At 48.0% G+C, this 17176-nt stretch overlaps 1 protein-coding gene across 5 annotated transcripts in view; it reads right to left on the bottom strand.

Annotated features, from left to right (window-relative positions):
- The window catches only part of POR (cytochrome p450 oxidoreductase), a 58555-nt gene that overhangs the window by 10022 nt on the left and 31357 nt on the right, over positions 1-17176 (bottom strand). For 4 of the 5 annotated variants that reach the window (XM_074974777.1, XM_074974775.1, XM_074974774.1 and 1 more), the window contains 8 exons: positions 11373-11421; positions 10333-10461; positions 8862-9011; positions 7410-7534; positions 6332-6421; positions 5197-5295; positions 1786-1902; positions 402-520 (listed from right to left, as the gene is read on the bottom strand). In XM_074974777.1, coding sequence (XP_074830878.1) covers positions 402-520; positions 1786-1902; positions 5197-5295; positions 6332-6421; positions 7410-7534; positions 8862-9011; positions 10333-10461; positions 11373-11421 — 878 coding nt within the window. Of the gene's footprint in view, positions 1-401; positions 521-1785; positions 1903-5196; positions 5296-6331; positions 6422-7409; positions 7535-8861; positions 9012-10332; positions 10462-11372; positions 11422-15970; positions 16277-17176 lie in introns of those variants that run through there. The other variant, XM_074974778.1, reaches the window with a different exon arrangement.

Consider the following 17176-nt stretch of genomic DNA (forward strand, 5'->3'; position numbering starts at 1 on the left):
TTCTATGATGATGAATTATTTGTATTTTGGTGACACTAAAAGCCACGGTCACAGACCAAAACTCAGCAGTGCTAGATGCTGTACAAACACAGAACAAAAATATGGTCCCCGCCCCACAGAGACAGCAGGATCTGAAGTTCTTCCTAATCTGGGTCCTGATGGAAAGGCAGAAGGATCAAATCCACTGCCCTGATTCTTAGAGCCTCAGACCAAGTATGATCCAAACCAAAAGATCCTTCTCTGCAAAAATACTGATAGCATGGTCAAAAGCAGTTCTTCAGTTCGTCTCATGTAGGGATAACCCCACTCTGCATAAGTAACACACAAAAACTCAGACACAAAGAAAAGGAGCAAATTTCCGCTCAGCTGCTGGAACGATCGCTCTTGTTTGGACTACTAACCATCCAGGTTGTTTAAGGACATGATCATATCCAGATCTGCGCCCAGAATCTCGCCGATCTGGTTCACTAGTGATGTGTCGTTAGCTGGGTACACAGCAACATGGTCCCCAGACTCATACCTAGGGAGAGGAAAAGGATATCAACATGCAACACTGACTCATGAACACTGTAGAGTCAGGTGACCTGGTCACCTGATACTAACCTGCATCTTGGACTGCTGAACTGTTCCACAGGGGGATGGGGGGAATCAAACAAAAGGTTCCCGCCTTATGGAAATTCTACATAAGGTGGGGGAGGAAAACAATGATTGTCTTCAGCTTGCTTCTCCTCTGCTCCCCACCCCAAAGAGATACTTGAGAACACCTGAAAACAGAAGGACTGGAACTGAAAGGGGGGGGGAGGGGGGGAGAACTGCTGGGCCCAAGCTAGAAAAGACACCTCTGGCCTGTGAATGACTCTACCTGAACCAATATCTAGGGTGAGGAATTATTTGTAACCAGTTTCTTTAGGGAATCTAGCTTAGTTTGCTGCCTTGTACAATTTTCTTAGTAATCTGCTTTGCTCTGTTTCCCACCTCTTTATCCACTTAAAATACACCTTTTTGTAGTGTTACAATTATCTATTGTTTATAATATAACCCAGTTTATACAATTTCTAACAGGGGGGCATACCTTCCTCCACATCGAGGGAGGAGGCAAACTTCATATAACTTTGGGCTTATACCCAAGGGGGGTGAACATCTGGGTGCTGTAGTAAGTCCCTTAAGCTGAGTCTTCCCAGAGCTGATCTCAGCGTCTGTATCTTCCGCAGCTGGGGGTGGCCCTGCCTGTGAGCTTTGCTGGAGGAGGCTTAAGAGCCTGGCTCGGCAAGACAGGGATCAAGGGGGCCCAGGCTGGCAGAAAAAGACGGGCTCAGTGATATCGTTAGCACCTCAGGTGATATCTCAGGGGGTCCAGCCCATCATAGTGGGATGCCTGAACAGCCCTGTTTGAAGTGAGGCCAGAAAGATGAGTGTACTGATCCCATTATGATGCTCTCTTCTTCTAGCATATTTACTGAAGAAGGAGCCCAAAGACCATTAGACTGCAGCTATAGGGATTCCTCAACTGTGACCGACACATACAGCCACCTCTGGGGTGGAACACGGCAGCCGTTCTGTGACGAAACAACACAGTATTTAAGACAGGAGGAAATAACTGCAAAGAGAAAAATAAAAATTGATCAAAGTTATCCTGATCCAAAACCACAAAGGAACCTTGGTGCCAGAAAACACAATAGTGAGACTCCAATCTAAGCTCTGGGAGGAGTCAGGCACATGAATTCCCGAGCTTCACTTATGGTCCCACACCTTGTCCCAGTATAATATCCCCCAGCGGAGGGGTACCTGATTTTGGAGCCAGAGATGTCCAATTCCAAGTGCATGAGGTGCCTCTCTCCGCCCTGGTTCAGCTTTCGGTTCAGGGTAACAGGTGCCAGGAAAGGGTTCTTTGCATCGAACGGGCTGGAGGGAACAGCAAGCACTCCGTTTACAACCAGACTTTACAGTATCCTTGTTCTGTGCAACTTAAAGGCATGATTAGTTTCACCCCATTGCATGGATCTTTTGGTTCATTTTCTTCCTTTTTCGAATAGAGCTTTTCTTTATTTGATAGGTCAGTAGTTGATTTTACACAGAGTAACAGCTGGCTGGCTTGGAGGCATGAAAACATCAATGGATAAGACCTTCCTTTTCCAGGTCCTTCTACTTATGGGTCTTCCCATCTATAAAATGGGGATACCACCGCTTTTGTAAAGTGCTTTGAGATCTACAGATGAAATGCACTACATAAGAGCAAGGTATTCATATTACTGTTCCCACCACAATAGTACCTGAACCTCTGACACCCCCACTTCCCTATATGGCAGGAATACAGTTTATTCCACTTTGCAGCACTTGGTTATAGAAGCTCCCAGGTCACCACCTACAGCCTGACTGCTGATGCATGGGGATGAATGCAGAGCTCCCTGCATTAAGTCTACAAGCAGGTGCCAGGGAGATTACAAATTAGTCTCTTTCCACTTATAATCATAGATGTGATGGTCCAGGAGCTTTTGACAAACTTTAAAACAGTCCATACCAAAATAATAAAACCAAGCAGCAAATCCTCGCCAACAGCACGAAAGTAACCAACCAAAGAGATGAGAGACCCCCAATTCCCTCCCAATCATACCAGCCCTCAGGTATCTCCCACCTCCCCAAAAGTCCAAGGAAAATCGACAGGTTTTGCAGAATGCGGACCCAATCCAAGTTGCTGCAGGTGCTGCTTTAATCAAGGTTACAAAGAAAGGGCTTCAGATCCGGCCCCTAAGTTTGTTCCTGCCCAGAGAGAGAGATGCCAGCAGGTAGCACTGAAATTATGGGGTGTGTAGATGCAACAGGTATTCAGGAACTAAAATACTATTTATTTATACACTTTTCTAGAGCACACATCATCAGAGCACCTCATATGCACTAGCGAATTTAACCCAAATGCCCAGGTGAGATAAGGAAGGATTATAAGAAAGGATCCCCTCTCGTACAGATGCGGAAAACTGAGTGCGGAAGCAATTTCCTCTAAGGCCATCCAGCAAGTGAGTGGCCTGCAATGTGCAGGTAACAGTAAATGATCATGATGGTCCCTTCTGACCTTAGAGTCTACAAGTAGCAAAGCCAAGAACAGAACTCCTGATTGCTAATTTAGCGTCTCAAACACAAGTCCATTCAGCCTCTCAAATCTGCACACTGTTAAAACGCCCTGGCTAAAAACGTAGCCTCTAGTGTTTAGAGCAAGTACCAGTTCCTGCCTGCCAGAAAGGGTTTTTTTGTTACAGCCTGTTCGAAGTGTTGCAATTCCCCTGTAGCTCCCAAGAGGGAAAGCAGCTCCTGTGAACCGCTAGGATTTCTCCCTCCAACAGCACTAGGGGAGGGTGCGCAGCGTTTCATGTTCCCAAATGCAGCGCTGCTCGTGAGCCAACCCAAAGGATCATTGCCTAAGGAGAAGAGCAGCCACAGTGTCCTTACTGAGAGAATGCAGAGGGTGACCTTGCACCTGGTATCAGAGGACTTTCTGTTGGATCGCAGCTTCGCGGCTTTACAGGGCCAAACCTCTGAAGGTTAACAGACACCGCAGGGAAAATGCAATGGACTTTTCATGGGGTTTTGTCCTTCCAGGTTCTGTGCCAAGCGCTGGTTTCTATTATCTGTCTGCAAATTGGTGACGCTGTCCCCACCCTCTCTGGAGCACGTTTCAATAGACATTGCAACATGTGCATGGATCTTCTGAGAGCGTCACATGGTTTTTCCTCACTGGCCTTCTACACTCAAGGGAGCAGAGGGTATTTCATAACACACTGAGTTCAGGAACTGCTATTCCAGAAGGGCAGCTAAGAGAGGGCTATGGCTTGGAAGCTCCTTCCACCCCCTTCATCTATCGTACTTATATGGCCCCTATAACTGTAGTATCTGAGCACATCCCAATCTTTAACGTATTTACCAAACCCCATTAGGGCAGTACTATTATCCCAATTTTAAAGGTGACAAACTGAGGCACAGAGAGACTAAGTGACTTGCCCCAGGTCACACACAAAGTCTGTGGCAGAGCAGGAAATTGAACCCTGGTCTCTCAAGTCACAGTCTAGTGCCTAACCCACTGCGCCACCCTTCCTCTCTTCTTCCACCCCCCTAAATGAGTTGAAAGTTAGTACAATGCAATCTTGTAAACTGACACAGTATTAGAAGATGCATCAGTAATCTCTCTCACTAGCCCAAAATGGCTCCTCCTGGTAGCATGAAAAACTAGATCGGATCAGTTGGATCTGAAGAAGCCCTCTACTGGGACATTTACCCCTCCATCACGCTGCAGTTCAACAGGACTGATTTCATTATCTTTACACCGTCCCTAAGGAATGGGTGTCTAGCCTTGACTATCCAGGCAGAGCCTCCCTTGGCAGCTTGATCCTTATGGTTATTCCTGATACTTAACCCAAGTGATCTCTTTCTTCCTTCTTCTGTCCTACATGAAACTGAGGCCTCTCCCCTGCAGAAGACAGCTGGCTTCCCCCTTAGACTTCCTCCCAGGCCTCAACCTTTCATTACAACCATATTCGTGGCTCTGCTCTGACCTCGCCAATGCATTTGTCATTTGTCTCAATGCTTTTTCTTGGAAACTAAATCAGGGCTCGGGAATGAGACAGGAGAGAAGAGCGTCCCAAAGTTCTAGGTGAAAGTCAGTAGCAGCATTTCCATCAGGTCACTGTGGAACACGACTTTTGTTTCTCAATCTCAACTCGGGTATTTTACAGCCACACATTCAAATAGTGGGGTTTAATCTGCAAAATATGCCCACACAGACAATGTAATGCAGGCAGAATAAGCCTTTGCACATGGGTTTTGTATATACAATGGCATGGCCATGCAGGAACAACTTAATTCCTAGTGTGGCCTTAAACAGCACTGGCTAAATTCAAAAGCCGAAGTCTACAACAGCATGTCTAATATAGCTGACTTTTCATCACCATTGTATTAGTCCTCATTATCCAGGTGGCACCTAGAGGCCCCAATCAGAGTCCCACTGTGTTACGTACTGTACACACATAATACAAGAGACTGCCCCAAAGAGTTTATGGTCTAAGCACTGGCGGGGATTTTAGGAGGCCATGGTAGGGAAATGACAACTTCCAGCAGAGCATTTAATATTAGGCTTTGAAGGACATGCTCCTTGACTTTTCTGCACTGACCACTCTCAGCCAAAGTTACCTGGGATAATCTGGTACTTACGGTTTCTGGCTTTCGTAGCTCTTCAGCCGGCCCATCTCGCCAGTGTAGACCTTGTTCATATTGATGTCTGTGTGGACCACCAGCTCATACTGACGGATGCTGGAGAAAGAGAGAAAGGAGGCAGCTGTGAACCACCGAACACACCTTGGACAATGTGTTGCATCTGATTTGCTGGGTGTAATCAATAACCCTCTTTTCCCAGTCAAAGGCCCTATGCAGAGAAAGCACTTTTGGAAGTGGTGGGAAGTAGCGGCATGATGGGTTATTTTAGCATTTTAAGCTTCAAAAATGCTGGTCAAAGCTGCTTAGGTCACACATACCACAAGTTTGGAGGTCTCGGTCTAATGGCCTAGAGACCATAGGCCTCATCACAAAAAACACTTAGTAATTTGGCACAACCCTCAGCTTACTCAGAAGAGATCAGGGCCAGAGCTACCGGGGGAAGCTTCCAAAGGAAAAACAATGTTCACTAAGTGCTGATATTTGCTGAACCCTTTATGACTCATTGGAAAACGATCTTTGCGGGACTTTGCTCCCGAGCTGTTAATCGACACAAAATTCATCAGCTTTAGGCTGTCAGACAAACGGTCCCCATTTATGAACTACAGTTTATGAACTACAGGGAGAGATATGGTTCTAGACTACATTCAATCAGTATTCAGCGTGACATGTTGGTGCCCAGGCTCACTTTGGCAGATGATCTAAGTATTTTATCAGACCACGATAAATGGGGTAGGGCAGCGCCTGGAAGATGGCCTAGTGAGACACAAGAGGGAGACCAGAGAAACAGCAGCAGCATCACTGGACTCATCACCAGGTTGACAACTTGACAACTATTTATAAAGAGTTTTGTGCCATGGAGAAGTGAACTCGGCAAATGGAACCAAAAAAGTTCTGATCTGGAGTCACTTAGCCCAGGACGTAGGGATGTTTGGACTGCACCCTCTTTCATTTACAAGGGTGAATCTACTTAAGGTTTCTCGCTACTTTTAAGTCTCAATGGGGTGAGTCTTTGCTCTTTGAAAAGCAGACACCAGCTCAGGCCTGGATGGGGATTGGATGCCAAAATGCCAATTTTCACTTGGGATTTCTGCAAAAAAATCAATGCCGGTATCTCCCCTGCTCCCACACTTACCTGGAATCCTCTCCGGTAGCTTCCACGCCAAAGTGCTCGCACACTGCCGGCCAGAACTGCTCACGCCAAGTGATGAAGTCTTCTTCCAGGCTGTTCAGGGCAGGAGAGAAGTAGCAGTGTCAATGCCACGTCCTGGACAGCCAGCCAGAGGGGTGCTCCGGAAGCAAACTGCAGGGAGGCCCCAACGCAATATCTCCTCCCACACCCGGTGCACCCCTCCGTACCTGCCCTCCTCTAGTTCACGCACGAAATAACTAATTTTAGCTGGACCCTAGGGAGCTAGGATGACGAATTCACATTCAGACCCGGGCCATGTCTCCACTTCAGCAATATCATCAGTGATTCAGGCAGCAGCCATACAAGAGGGTGCCGACGCGATACTGGTGAACTCCAGTTCACACAGAAGAATGTACAGCAATGCTTTCTGCACTTCTGGGTTTTTCCTCCAGAGGTTTCCTCTCTACACCTGACCCTCACTAATAAGATCAGAGGCCCAGGTGGGGAGTCTGCAGGCAGCATTATCTAGAAAGATCAGTCAAGGTTTCAGGAGGCCTTTATTTTATTGAACATGTTTAACTTCAGACAGAGAACACTTAAGGCAAGCTCTGGGCTAAGGCAAGTTTCCATTGGCTGGGATAATCGCCGGAGCGATTGCACCCGTGCATGTAAAAGCAAATCAAAAGCTACAGTAACAGCAGTGCGTCAGGCAGAGATGGACGTGGGGGTTGAGAGAGACACAGGGGGTCCAGCTAGTTTATACGCTTGAAAGCTAAAAAATTTTAGCTACACCCCACTGCCTCTATGAAAACAGCTCCTGATGCACAAGGGATCTGGCAAACGACGTGACTCTGAACCGAACAGCAATCCCCCAGGTCTCTGCCCCAGTGAGGACGTAAAGCCCACTTCCCAATTCAGCAGACATCCTAGCCCCCAGCCAGTCCCTGCCAGGTACATATGCTAGTTAGCAGAACGTTAGCCCCCATACGTTTTATATAGACACACACACACAATATGGTCTCTTCTTCTGTGCTTGCTCCGAGCCAGCCAATGCTCAAACCAAACATCCAACTCTACTCACTTCCCATCATCATCTCCCATGCCGAGCTCAAATATCCGCTGGGCTCCAAGCTGCTCCAGCCTCTTGTCCACGTATTTCCCCATCGCGTTGAAGTGCTCGTAAGTTTTGTTGCCCAGCCCAAACACCTGGAAGGGAACGACAGTCAATCAATCAGACGAAGTCAATGCATTAATTCAAAAACCTCACGCCAAAGAGGATGGCTATAAACATATAAAGTCTCTATCAAAAGGAGTCGGGGAGCCCATTTGGAGGGCTCTGGCTGGCTAAGGAGGTAGGTTTTCTGTGGCTATAACCTTTCACCACTATTGTAGGTCACTGGTTCAAATTCAGCCCAGCTCCACAGTGACCAAAAGCTGTCCCCATCTGCTGGTTATCTGGTGTTCTCTGAAGTGAGCTGGGGGTTTCAGTTCCTGAGGGACAGAACCGTACTAAAAAGCACCCCCAAACTGGCTCCTTTTGAGAAGCCTCAAGAAAGAGGCCCAGCACTGAATGAGCCATGAGTCTGAACTGTCCTCTCCCCCATTATAAATAATCTGAATACCACCACCTTGCTCTTTCATAGCACTTTTCATCAGTAGATTTCAAAAGTGCTTTGCAAAGGTGGTCATTTTACAGATGGGGAGACTGAGGCATGTTGCAGGGAAGTGACTCGCCCAAGGTCACCCCACAGGCCAGTCGAGCCAGGGATGGAACCCAGGTCTCCTGAGTCCCAGTCTGGAGTTCTGTCCACTAGGCCACACTGGTTCAGGCACATGAGTGGGACAGAGTGAGGGAAGTGGCACCTCTTCGGGGCCAAACAGAGCACTTGGCTCTACATCTTTCATCAATATCCAGCTCTCTAATCTACCATCCCTTCCATTCCATTGTCAGCAATGGACGTCTTTGTACCATATGTTATACCCCCACTGGGGTGAAACTACCTCATCTGGAGACCAAGCAATGGATTATCTCATGCTTTGCAATTCTGGGTACCACCCAGCCCAGGAAATCTGCAGGGGAGGTAGGTAAGACAGTTCCATCTCAGCGATTATTAAATTTAAATACAGGAAAGAAATGATATGCTTCTTGGAATGACCTAATTTGCAGGAGAATATCTGGCCTAAGGCTGTCCAATTAGCCTGCTAAACAATAACAGTAGCCTGTAACTTAGTTACAGCCTTCGCATTCAAGTGCATGCTAGACGCCGTCTGCCGCAATATGGACTCAATGATCCTTCATGATGCAGGGGGAAGGAGGGAGTCATGAGTCATTTTTAAAGCACACAGAACCATGTTTGCAAACGTGCAGCACACAATGGTGCGCCCCTGACATAGACATGCAAGGCATGGATGCAAGGCATACAAGTGAGCATGCAATCTCAGTTTGCAAGTTCATGTCTGATTTGGGCATATGCATGGGGGACTTTCATGCCTAAATCAGGCATAAGCAGTAACGCAGAGCTGGTTTACTTACTGCAAATTTGAGACCAGTCAGGTCAGTATCAGTCTCCTGCAGCCAGTCATAGAAATCCTGGGCATTGTCTGTTGGATCACCCTCTCCGTACGTAGCCATGCAGAACACGGCCAAGGAATTGTCAATCTCAGAGAGGCGGCTCAGATCAGACTAGAAACAAGGCCAGAGAGATTAAGTTCCTTACATTATGTAACACTTCTCAACTTCAGGGATCCCAAAGCAATCATTGTGAACGTTATTATGGCGAGGGGAGGTTCACATCACCACCACTAAAATGCAACTGCCTCTGGTGTGCAATGTGGCAATTGTCTGGTGTTACTTCGCATTGTTAACCAACAGGATTGCGGCCAGGACACTGCGGTTAACACTCTTACTCTTCAGGAAAGCACCAAGGAATATTCTGAACAGGCTACGAGTGGTGAGGCCAATGTTTAATCGAAGAGATAGCACCTCAGAACCCTTCAGGTTGCCTGGCGACAGATTCCCAGGGTAAAGGTGACCTATCAGATCACCAGAACCGAGGTGTCCTCCGTGATACAGAGGTGGTGGAACATCTGCAAGGACTTTGGAGCACTGGTTCTGGCCCCAGCTGAGAGATTTCTCTCACCCACTGGTTCTAAGAGTATGAGGTCCAATTCCTCTTCGGAGAGAAGTTCCTCTCTGACTCAGATCCCAGAGCAAGGTGGCCTCCTACCCAGCCAGGCCTCAGAAGAGAAGCTTCTGGCTCACTTCACTTTGTAAGCAGCTATTATTCTCTATACTCTTCAGTAGCACATCTGACTGGCATGCCGAGGTCACAGAGGTCTCAGTTCAGCTAATGGAGGAACACGAACCAGAGCGGGCGAGCTCTCCAGAGGCGGCTAGCTCATTCTTTCCCAATGGCCCACAACAGCTTCCTGCTTTTCCCACCCTTTCACTGCCCGGCATGATCTGCCCTGTTCAGCTCCTGCTCTCGGCACAATCAAGCCAAGAACCTGCTTGAAGCCCCAGAGCACACCCAAGCTCGGCGGCTCACGGCCCTGCCCCAGTCCCACTGCCAGAAAGGGAGAAATCCATTGGCCCAATCTCTCCTCCCAGCAGACGGGAAAGTCTGGCTCTTTGGGGGACCCTAAAAATGGTTGGTTCAGTTCACGATTGCTCCCCTTTTTGGAATAACTCTGTAACGCAGCTGGTGACCCCTTCCTTGTTCCCACAAGAAGCAGCACGTCACTCTCCAGGGGCTAAGGCCCTTGATTTTGCTAGCACTAAATGGTTCAAGGACACATTCCTCATCCCTGTGCCGTATCTTACTGGGCCCACAGTTACTTAATTGCTGCAAGCAGCCAATGCTAACAGCTCATCCCCTTCTTTGTTAATTAATAACACATCCCTTCAGCATGCCCGCGTGTCGCAGGCACCACTTACATACCCTTCGCACGCATGGAATTCGATAACAGAGTAAAGATGCTGTGTGAAGCGAAGTTTAACTTACCATATCATACTCCTCGGGGTCCGCTGACATGCCTCGCATGCCATACCGATGGGCATCTTTGGAAAGGCGGTTGGAAAACTCCTCTGCTGTACCAGTCTGGGAACCATAAAACACCACGATGTTTCGCCCCTGGAAAGACAGAGACCCAGTTACACACGAGTTGCTAATTTGGCCAGTAACTGGAGTTCAGGAGCAAGGAGGGTGTTGTCATGGTTAAAGGAAAGGACCGGGAGTCAGGAGTCCTGGATTCTATTCCTGGCTCTGACACAAACTTGGGCAAATCACATCTCTGGGCTTCTGTGCAATACCTACGCACTGGGACTGGGAGGCTAAACTACTGCTCACACAGTGCTTTGAGATCCACCGTGGAAACCTGCTAAAAAAACCTGCTACGTTATTATTCTGTGAGGGGGTTGGGGAGCGATGAACAGTGTGTGACTGGAGAACAGCTCCTTTGAATAGGAACTCCTTCGAGCAGAAACTGGTCATTCTGACGCATTTGGAAACCACCTAGCCGGTGCTACCACAAATAATGATCAGCCAGGGAGTTTAAGGAATTTCACCAGTTTCCTCCTGACCCCAACCTCACATTACACTTCCCTTTGTTGCTAAGCCCTCACCTGAATTACCTCTCTCTTCAAAGAGGCAGATTTCATCTGTCTAGTACAAAAGGATATCTGCAGAGAAACAGCCCTGATTTCCCGCTCTCCCTTTTATTTAATTTGACTAGCCTTCCAGAACTCAGGTACTGCACAAAGATGCTCATTAGTAGCAGGACCGAATCCATCTCCCAGCAGCTCCCTGCTGATGCTAGCTAGACAGCTCAGCTGCTAAGCAGCTCCTGCTTCTTTAGCGCTGGAGGGGTCTAGTAACTCACACAAGAAGCGGCCCAGCCCCCCAGAGTGCCATGAACAGTGGCAGGAATTGGAAAGGCAATTCTCTCACCATAGGGAAGGAAGAGGCCTCCATCCCCTCCACACTGGCTGAACAGGAAGAACCTGCTCCTTCCACAGCCTCAGAAAAGAGAAAGAAAAACTCACTGTTTTCTTCATCTTCTCAACGAAGCTGGTCTCCCTCACCGAGGATGTTCTGAAAGACAGCAAAGGCCTCCCTTTCAGTTGATGTGTAATCCGAAGAGAGGCAGAATGGGGCAGTCTGAGAGCGTGGAGCAGGAGCTTGCTACACATGGCTAGGGAAGAGATCTGCTTCACAGAGGCGGGATAAGGCTACAGAGGGGAACAGCCTGGTGAACATGTCCCGCTGCCATTCACAAGGGCCCAGGTGCATTAACAACCCTGAGATCCTACCTACATGGAACTTGGAGCAGGACGGGAGTGATGGAGCAGAGAGGACTTTCCCTCACCACCCTGAGAGATGAGATCAGCCCACTCCAAGAGCACTGGCAGTTGGATGATCCGCAAAGTGACATGTACTGGGGAGACCAATGGGTGGGGAAGGAAGGGGAGGGGAAAGTCAGCCCCAAAAGGAGATGGGCAGTAATTTACACACACACACACACCCACCTGTTTCCCCGTCCTAAGCTCCCCACCGTAACATGCAGACAAGACTCAGGATTACAAAACGATCTATTGAATTAGCTGCAGGCGATACATGAGCCTTCTGCTCCCCTGTGCCTCCCCCAGACTGGGGGACACTGGGCTATGGACTGAGACTGAAACACTTATGTTGGAAGCATAAACCTCTTCACGGTGGTAGGGCCTGACTACTTCTGTTCCCTCCTTGATCTTCACAAGCTACCGTCACTGGAAACCAAGAACACACAGCAAACAGTGACGCTCCCTCTCTCCCAGACACTGTTCCCCATCTCGATTATTTTCTTGGTTTAATTGCCCTAGCTACTGAGATTACATCACTGCTTTATGAATCCATGAGTACACCCTCGCCTTGAGCAGTGGTGCTTCCACTTTGGCCACAAGAGACAGACAGAGAAGGACAGCAGAAATAATCAGTCACTGGGGTTGGGGCGCCCATGGGAGTCAGGTGCCTAACTCACTTTGGCGCTTTCATAAATCCCTCTGGGCGCCCAGCTGCGTCTTCAAGCACCTAAATCCCTTTGTAACTCTAGCCCAAGGACTATTTAATCTAGAAAGCAGAGCTCGGATAGACGTCTGTAAACACAGCAAGTTGCACAGAGACGCTCAATCGAATGTTTTTGTTTAACCAGCCCCAGAAGGCACTCAGTGAAGTTACACAAAGGAAACAATCGAAATGCTTTTATGCAACATTAACCACTCAACTCACTGCAACAGGAAGAAAGAGCTCGAGTGGAGAAAGAATTAAAAAACAACAACAATTAATCATCTATATGAATAAAAGCAGCATCTGCACTTAAGCTTGCGAGGATCCAGACTAGAAGGGGTTGCTACTCCTCATGCTTCTAAGTCCAGATCCGCACTACCAACTTTGGATGGTCTACCCAGATCAGTCAGAGGTGTGATGGGGAGACATCCCTGACAGAGACAGCTGTGCTGGCAGACACAGTTCTATCGATCACACCGTGCTTTTGCTAGCCTAGCTTGCTTCACTCAGCAAGGATGGGGGCCTGGGATAACTGTACCAGCAAAGTGCGCCTAGTATAGACCTGGCGTGAGTAAAAGCTGATCCCCAGTCTGGGATTGGGAATAAGCTCTCCTTCTCCCACCGGCGCTGCACCGGTGGGCGGCAGGCGATGACCACTGCTGGAGACATGCTACCAGACTAGATGTGCAATTATTCTCTTCTGGTTTGGCAGTCCCTACGTTCAGGAAGCCTCGAGGACCCCGGCTGGTCAGTCGCAGGGTTTCTTCATCTCAAAATCCAGCCAACAAGCTGAACAGACGTTTCAGTTTGCACAGCTCCCCGGAATTCCCGCCCCGTCTCGGGCAAACCTCAATGTGACGCAAGCGTGGAACCTTGCGGCTCAACACAGGCCTCCAATTCAGATGGATTTCCACCCAAGTCCCTTCAAACGTCCTTTCCCACCTCTTGGCTGAAATGATCTGTTCTGAGATTCATTATCCTACGGGGTTCTCATGACTGCCCCGCACCGATATCCCCTTGCTGACGCAATCCATGGGGCAGGGCTGAGGAGAACGCAGGACAAGAGAAGGGAAGGATGAACTTCTTGCTTCTCTCCAGAGGCAGTAAAGGGATGCTCTTTCATCCGCTTAGCATTAGAACAGAGTACATTTTAAACACATCTGACTCAGAAAGCAGGCACATCGGCCCACAGGCGCAGCTGCCCCTCATTACAAAGCTTCTGGGACAAGCCTGTGTCCTGTGGTTACCGCTTGAGCTGGGGACTGGATGTGAAGGAACACGGCTGCTCTGCTCACAGAACGAACCAGGGCCACCTCCATGGGTATGTGTACACTGTGATAAAAAAACCCACAGCACCAAGTGTCAGAGCCTGGGTCAGATGATTTCGGCTCGCAGGGCCAAATGGCTACATTGCAATTTTATAGTCCTGCAGCCCAAGTCAGCTGACCCGAGCCAGCTGCAGGTCTTTCGTCACAGTGAAGATGCACCCTAAGAACCAAACACCTGGAGACCTCCTTGGAACAGAGCTGTGCTTCTGGGGAGACTGATTACTGATCAGAGCTACCAAAAGTCCCTTGCAAGCAGGTTGCTGCCATCTGAGGGCTAAAGTCTCCTCTCAGGCTTTGTCTACACAGGGATTTCAGCCACTGATGCAGGCCCCTGGTATAGACACAATTTATACTAGCATAGTCCAATTTGTATCAGTGCAGCTTGCTCCACTTTGAAACAGGGACAAACTCCCCCAGTCCAAATTGTGTCTACGCTAGGGTCATTAGTGGCTAGAAAGACAGTATAAACAAGGTCTCAGTCACACCAGTGCAACTGCACTGGTCTCACAAGGGTGACACTGGTGAAAGCAACCAAGATGACTCTGGAAGTGAATAGAAATAAACTATATGAGACCGTGATCCGGTCCCAGGAACCCTAGGAGAGGTGGTGGCTCTCTCACTATAGTCTTTTCCCAGACAGAAGGATGAGTGCCAGCCGTTTGCTCACTCTCATTCACCGCATGGGGCTTTAGCAGCACGCAGGAAGCGAGGAGCATGGGACACGTTCCCATTTCCCTTTCACGGTGGAAGAATGCGAGGCTGGGTCTCCCGTGGGAAGAGAGGAGCCTCTGGGCAAAAACAAGAGGTTTTGGCTTCTGATCGTGTGAGAATGTGCAGAGTTCGCTAACAGTTTCCTAACCCGTGCGGCCCCGAAGGAGGGATCCCAGAGAATGTGTCTGAGCACATCCCCAGCACAAAGAGGGCTTTAAATAAATCTCTCTCCAGGCCTTCTCTCCCCACCCCAAAATAATGAACTGCTACAGTTCCCCTCACTAGGCTCTGACTGGACCCTGTTCTCTTTGCAAGAAATAAGTCCCTTGCAGCTACAGGTTAGGTGTCAGGGGAGAGAGAATTGTGCAAGGAGGTCTAACCGATTAGAAGAAACCAGCGTCAGACAATGATAGATCCACGTAGACATTGTAACTTACACAGCAGCTGTACTAGACCAATTTTAAGGGAAAACCATCAGGGGATTAGGTTGTTAGAAGCAGTTACACAACTTAAAACCAAAAGAAAATATGTTTCCATACACAGTATGTAGATTGTGTATCTTATTTAGATACACACTCATCTAGCGTTTAACTATTGTGGTGATGGGCGCTCCATAAACACCAAACAAATTAAAGACAACAGGTTTTGGTTTTTACAACCCACTGCAGCACCCTGATAGACCATGAGAACCTGAATGTGAAAATGAACAGAAATGGATGATAAAAGCCATACCAGAAGTCTATTTTCATTGCCCCAAAAGGAGAGCGAACCAAAACAGTAAACCTAAGGGGTGAAAAGTACAGTCAATATGTACAATGCTCTTTTATTTCTAATAGTCTACGGTATAGTTTGTACCACAAGCGAGAAACAAGGCAGAGGGAGGGGGTGTTAACTTAACCTACATCTTTAAAATATACAACTATACAGACTATGCTTCTCTCACTCTTCCTACCAACATCCAAGAATGTAGAGAACCTCCTTCTGACTCTGTCTCTTGTTTGAGTTTAAAGCCAACAGTTCAAAAGAGAGAAACGCCAACGCAGCCCGATGAGGGTCTGGAAGTCTCCAGATCATAACCATCCACATCCCAAACTCCCAAGGCAGCAGCCTCCCAGCAGAGCGGTCTTGTTTAGTTACCAACTTGCAGAGCTGGCACTAAGCATAAGCAGATTAAGCAATTGCTTAGGGCCTGGAGCAGCTCAAGAGGTCCCCCTATTATTAGTATGTATTGTGTGGGGGGGCCCCCAAAATATTCCTCCTTAGGACCCCCAATGGCACTAACTTGTACGTATTTTTCAGCACAAGATCCTAGGTCCAGATGGCGCTCTGAGTCAGAAAAAAACAGAAACTGCCCTGTATACACTCCGTCCCACTGGACAGAGAGCAGTCTCTCGTACTTCTCAGTCTGAGTAGCAGTTTAGGCAGAACCTCCTTTCCTCTTCTCTTCCTGCCCTCAGAGTTCAGCAGGGAGATCAATACACAATTACATGTAGCTCCTGAGAGAGATGGGGTCCTGGGATTAAGATCTACAGATTGCTTGATCGGGAAGATTGACTCACCTCCCCAGAGTCAGGTCCTCTTGCGGTACTGAGTACAGACATCCCATGGTTAGGGTGGAAAAAAAGGCAAACGAAAAGAATCCTAGAGCTTTTGTATCCGTCCGAGAAGGGAGAGATTTTAACTTAGCTGTTGAAAAATGTGCACACAGGCCTTTCCATTCTGCACCTCTCGGAGCTTAAAGCCAAATCGCCAGTTTCCTTTTGTTCCGGAGAACGGAGCCTGCACGCCAAGTCCCTGCACAGGTCATGGTTGGAGCAGTTCAGTTCGCTAGGATTCTCGCCGGATGCTTTGAAAGTTACCAAGCAGATCCACACAACCCTGAGAAACTGCAACATCTGGCAGCAGTGGCAGAAAGGAATTAGGAGTCGAGAATGAAACCTCCCATGATTCTCTGCAGCACACTCTTCCCCCCCACCGCCAACTTCCCTGCTTCTGTATGGAAGGGGGGGATAAAACTCCCTCCCCTGTACCCTTGTTACCTCAGCAACAGTTTATATCATAGCCACTTTTTTCATTTTTTTTTTTTTTTTTTTAAAAGGAAACCATGTAGGTTGAATGAAGCGATTCCAGACACCAGAGAGGCGGCGCTGAATGTTACTATGGTAGTGCCATCCATTAGAAAGAAAGGCTGTATTGATCACTGCGAGTTTGTTCCCTTTGGGGTCATATTAAATTAAATTAGAGATGGTCTCGCTCCCTCTCGCTCCCCGCCCCTAATAAGTTAACTAATCAAGCTGAGAAACTGGAACAATTCCTAAAACTAGGAAGCCCTTTAAATACAGGGAATGAATCTCTCTTAACATTTGAGGATACAGATAAGCCAGTTTCCGTCCCAAATAATGCTGCAGGACAGATGGAAAATAATTACATACCAGCTAACATGTCTCAGCGTAGTCTCCGTCTAACAAATACCACAGCAGAGAAACAGGAATGCACTAGGGTATGGCGAGAAATCTAAGATCACGAAAAACGCAAACACCGCCTTGCAAAGAGCTAGCTCCCCAGTAATTCCACCCAAAGGCAAGTTGCATACTCACTGGTCCATGAGCCTATGGAGATCAAAGGGACATTCCTCTCTAATGACATCTGCAGAGCAGACGCTCTAAAAATGCTACCCTAACGGTTTCAATTAAGTCTTTGAATGGTCAAAATGCAAGCGTACTTCTCTAGGTTTCAATGTGCTCGCCTGCCATGAACGGCCAACT

Source organism: Natator depressus, chromosome 17 (assembly GCF_965152275.1).
Source record: "Natator depressus isolate rNatDep1 chromosome 17, rNatDep2.hap1, whole genome shotgun sequence".
NCBI classification, from domain to species: domain Eukaryota; kingdom Metazoa; phylum Chordata; order Testudines; family Cheloniidae; genus Natator; species Natator depressus.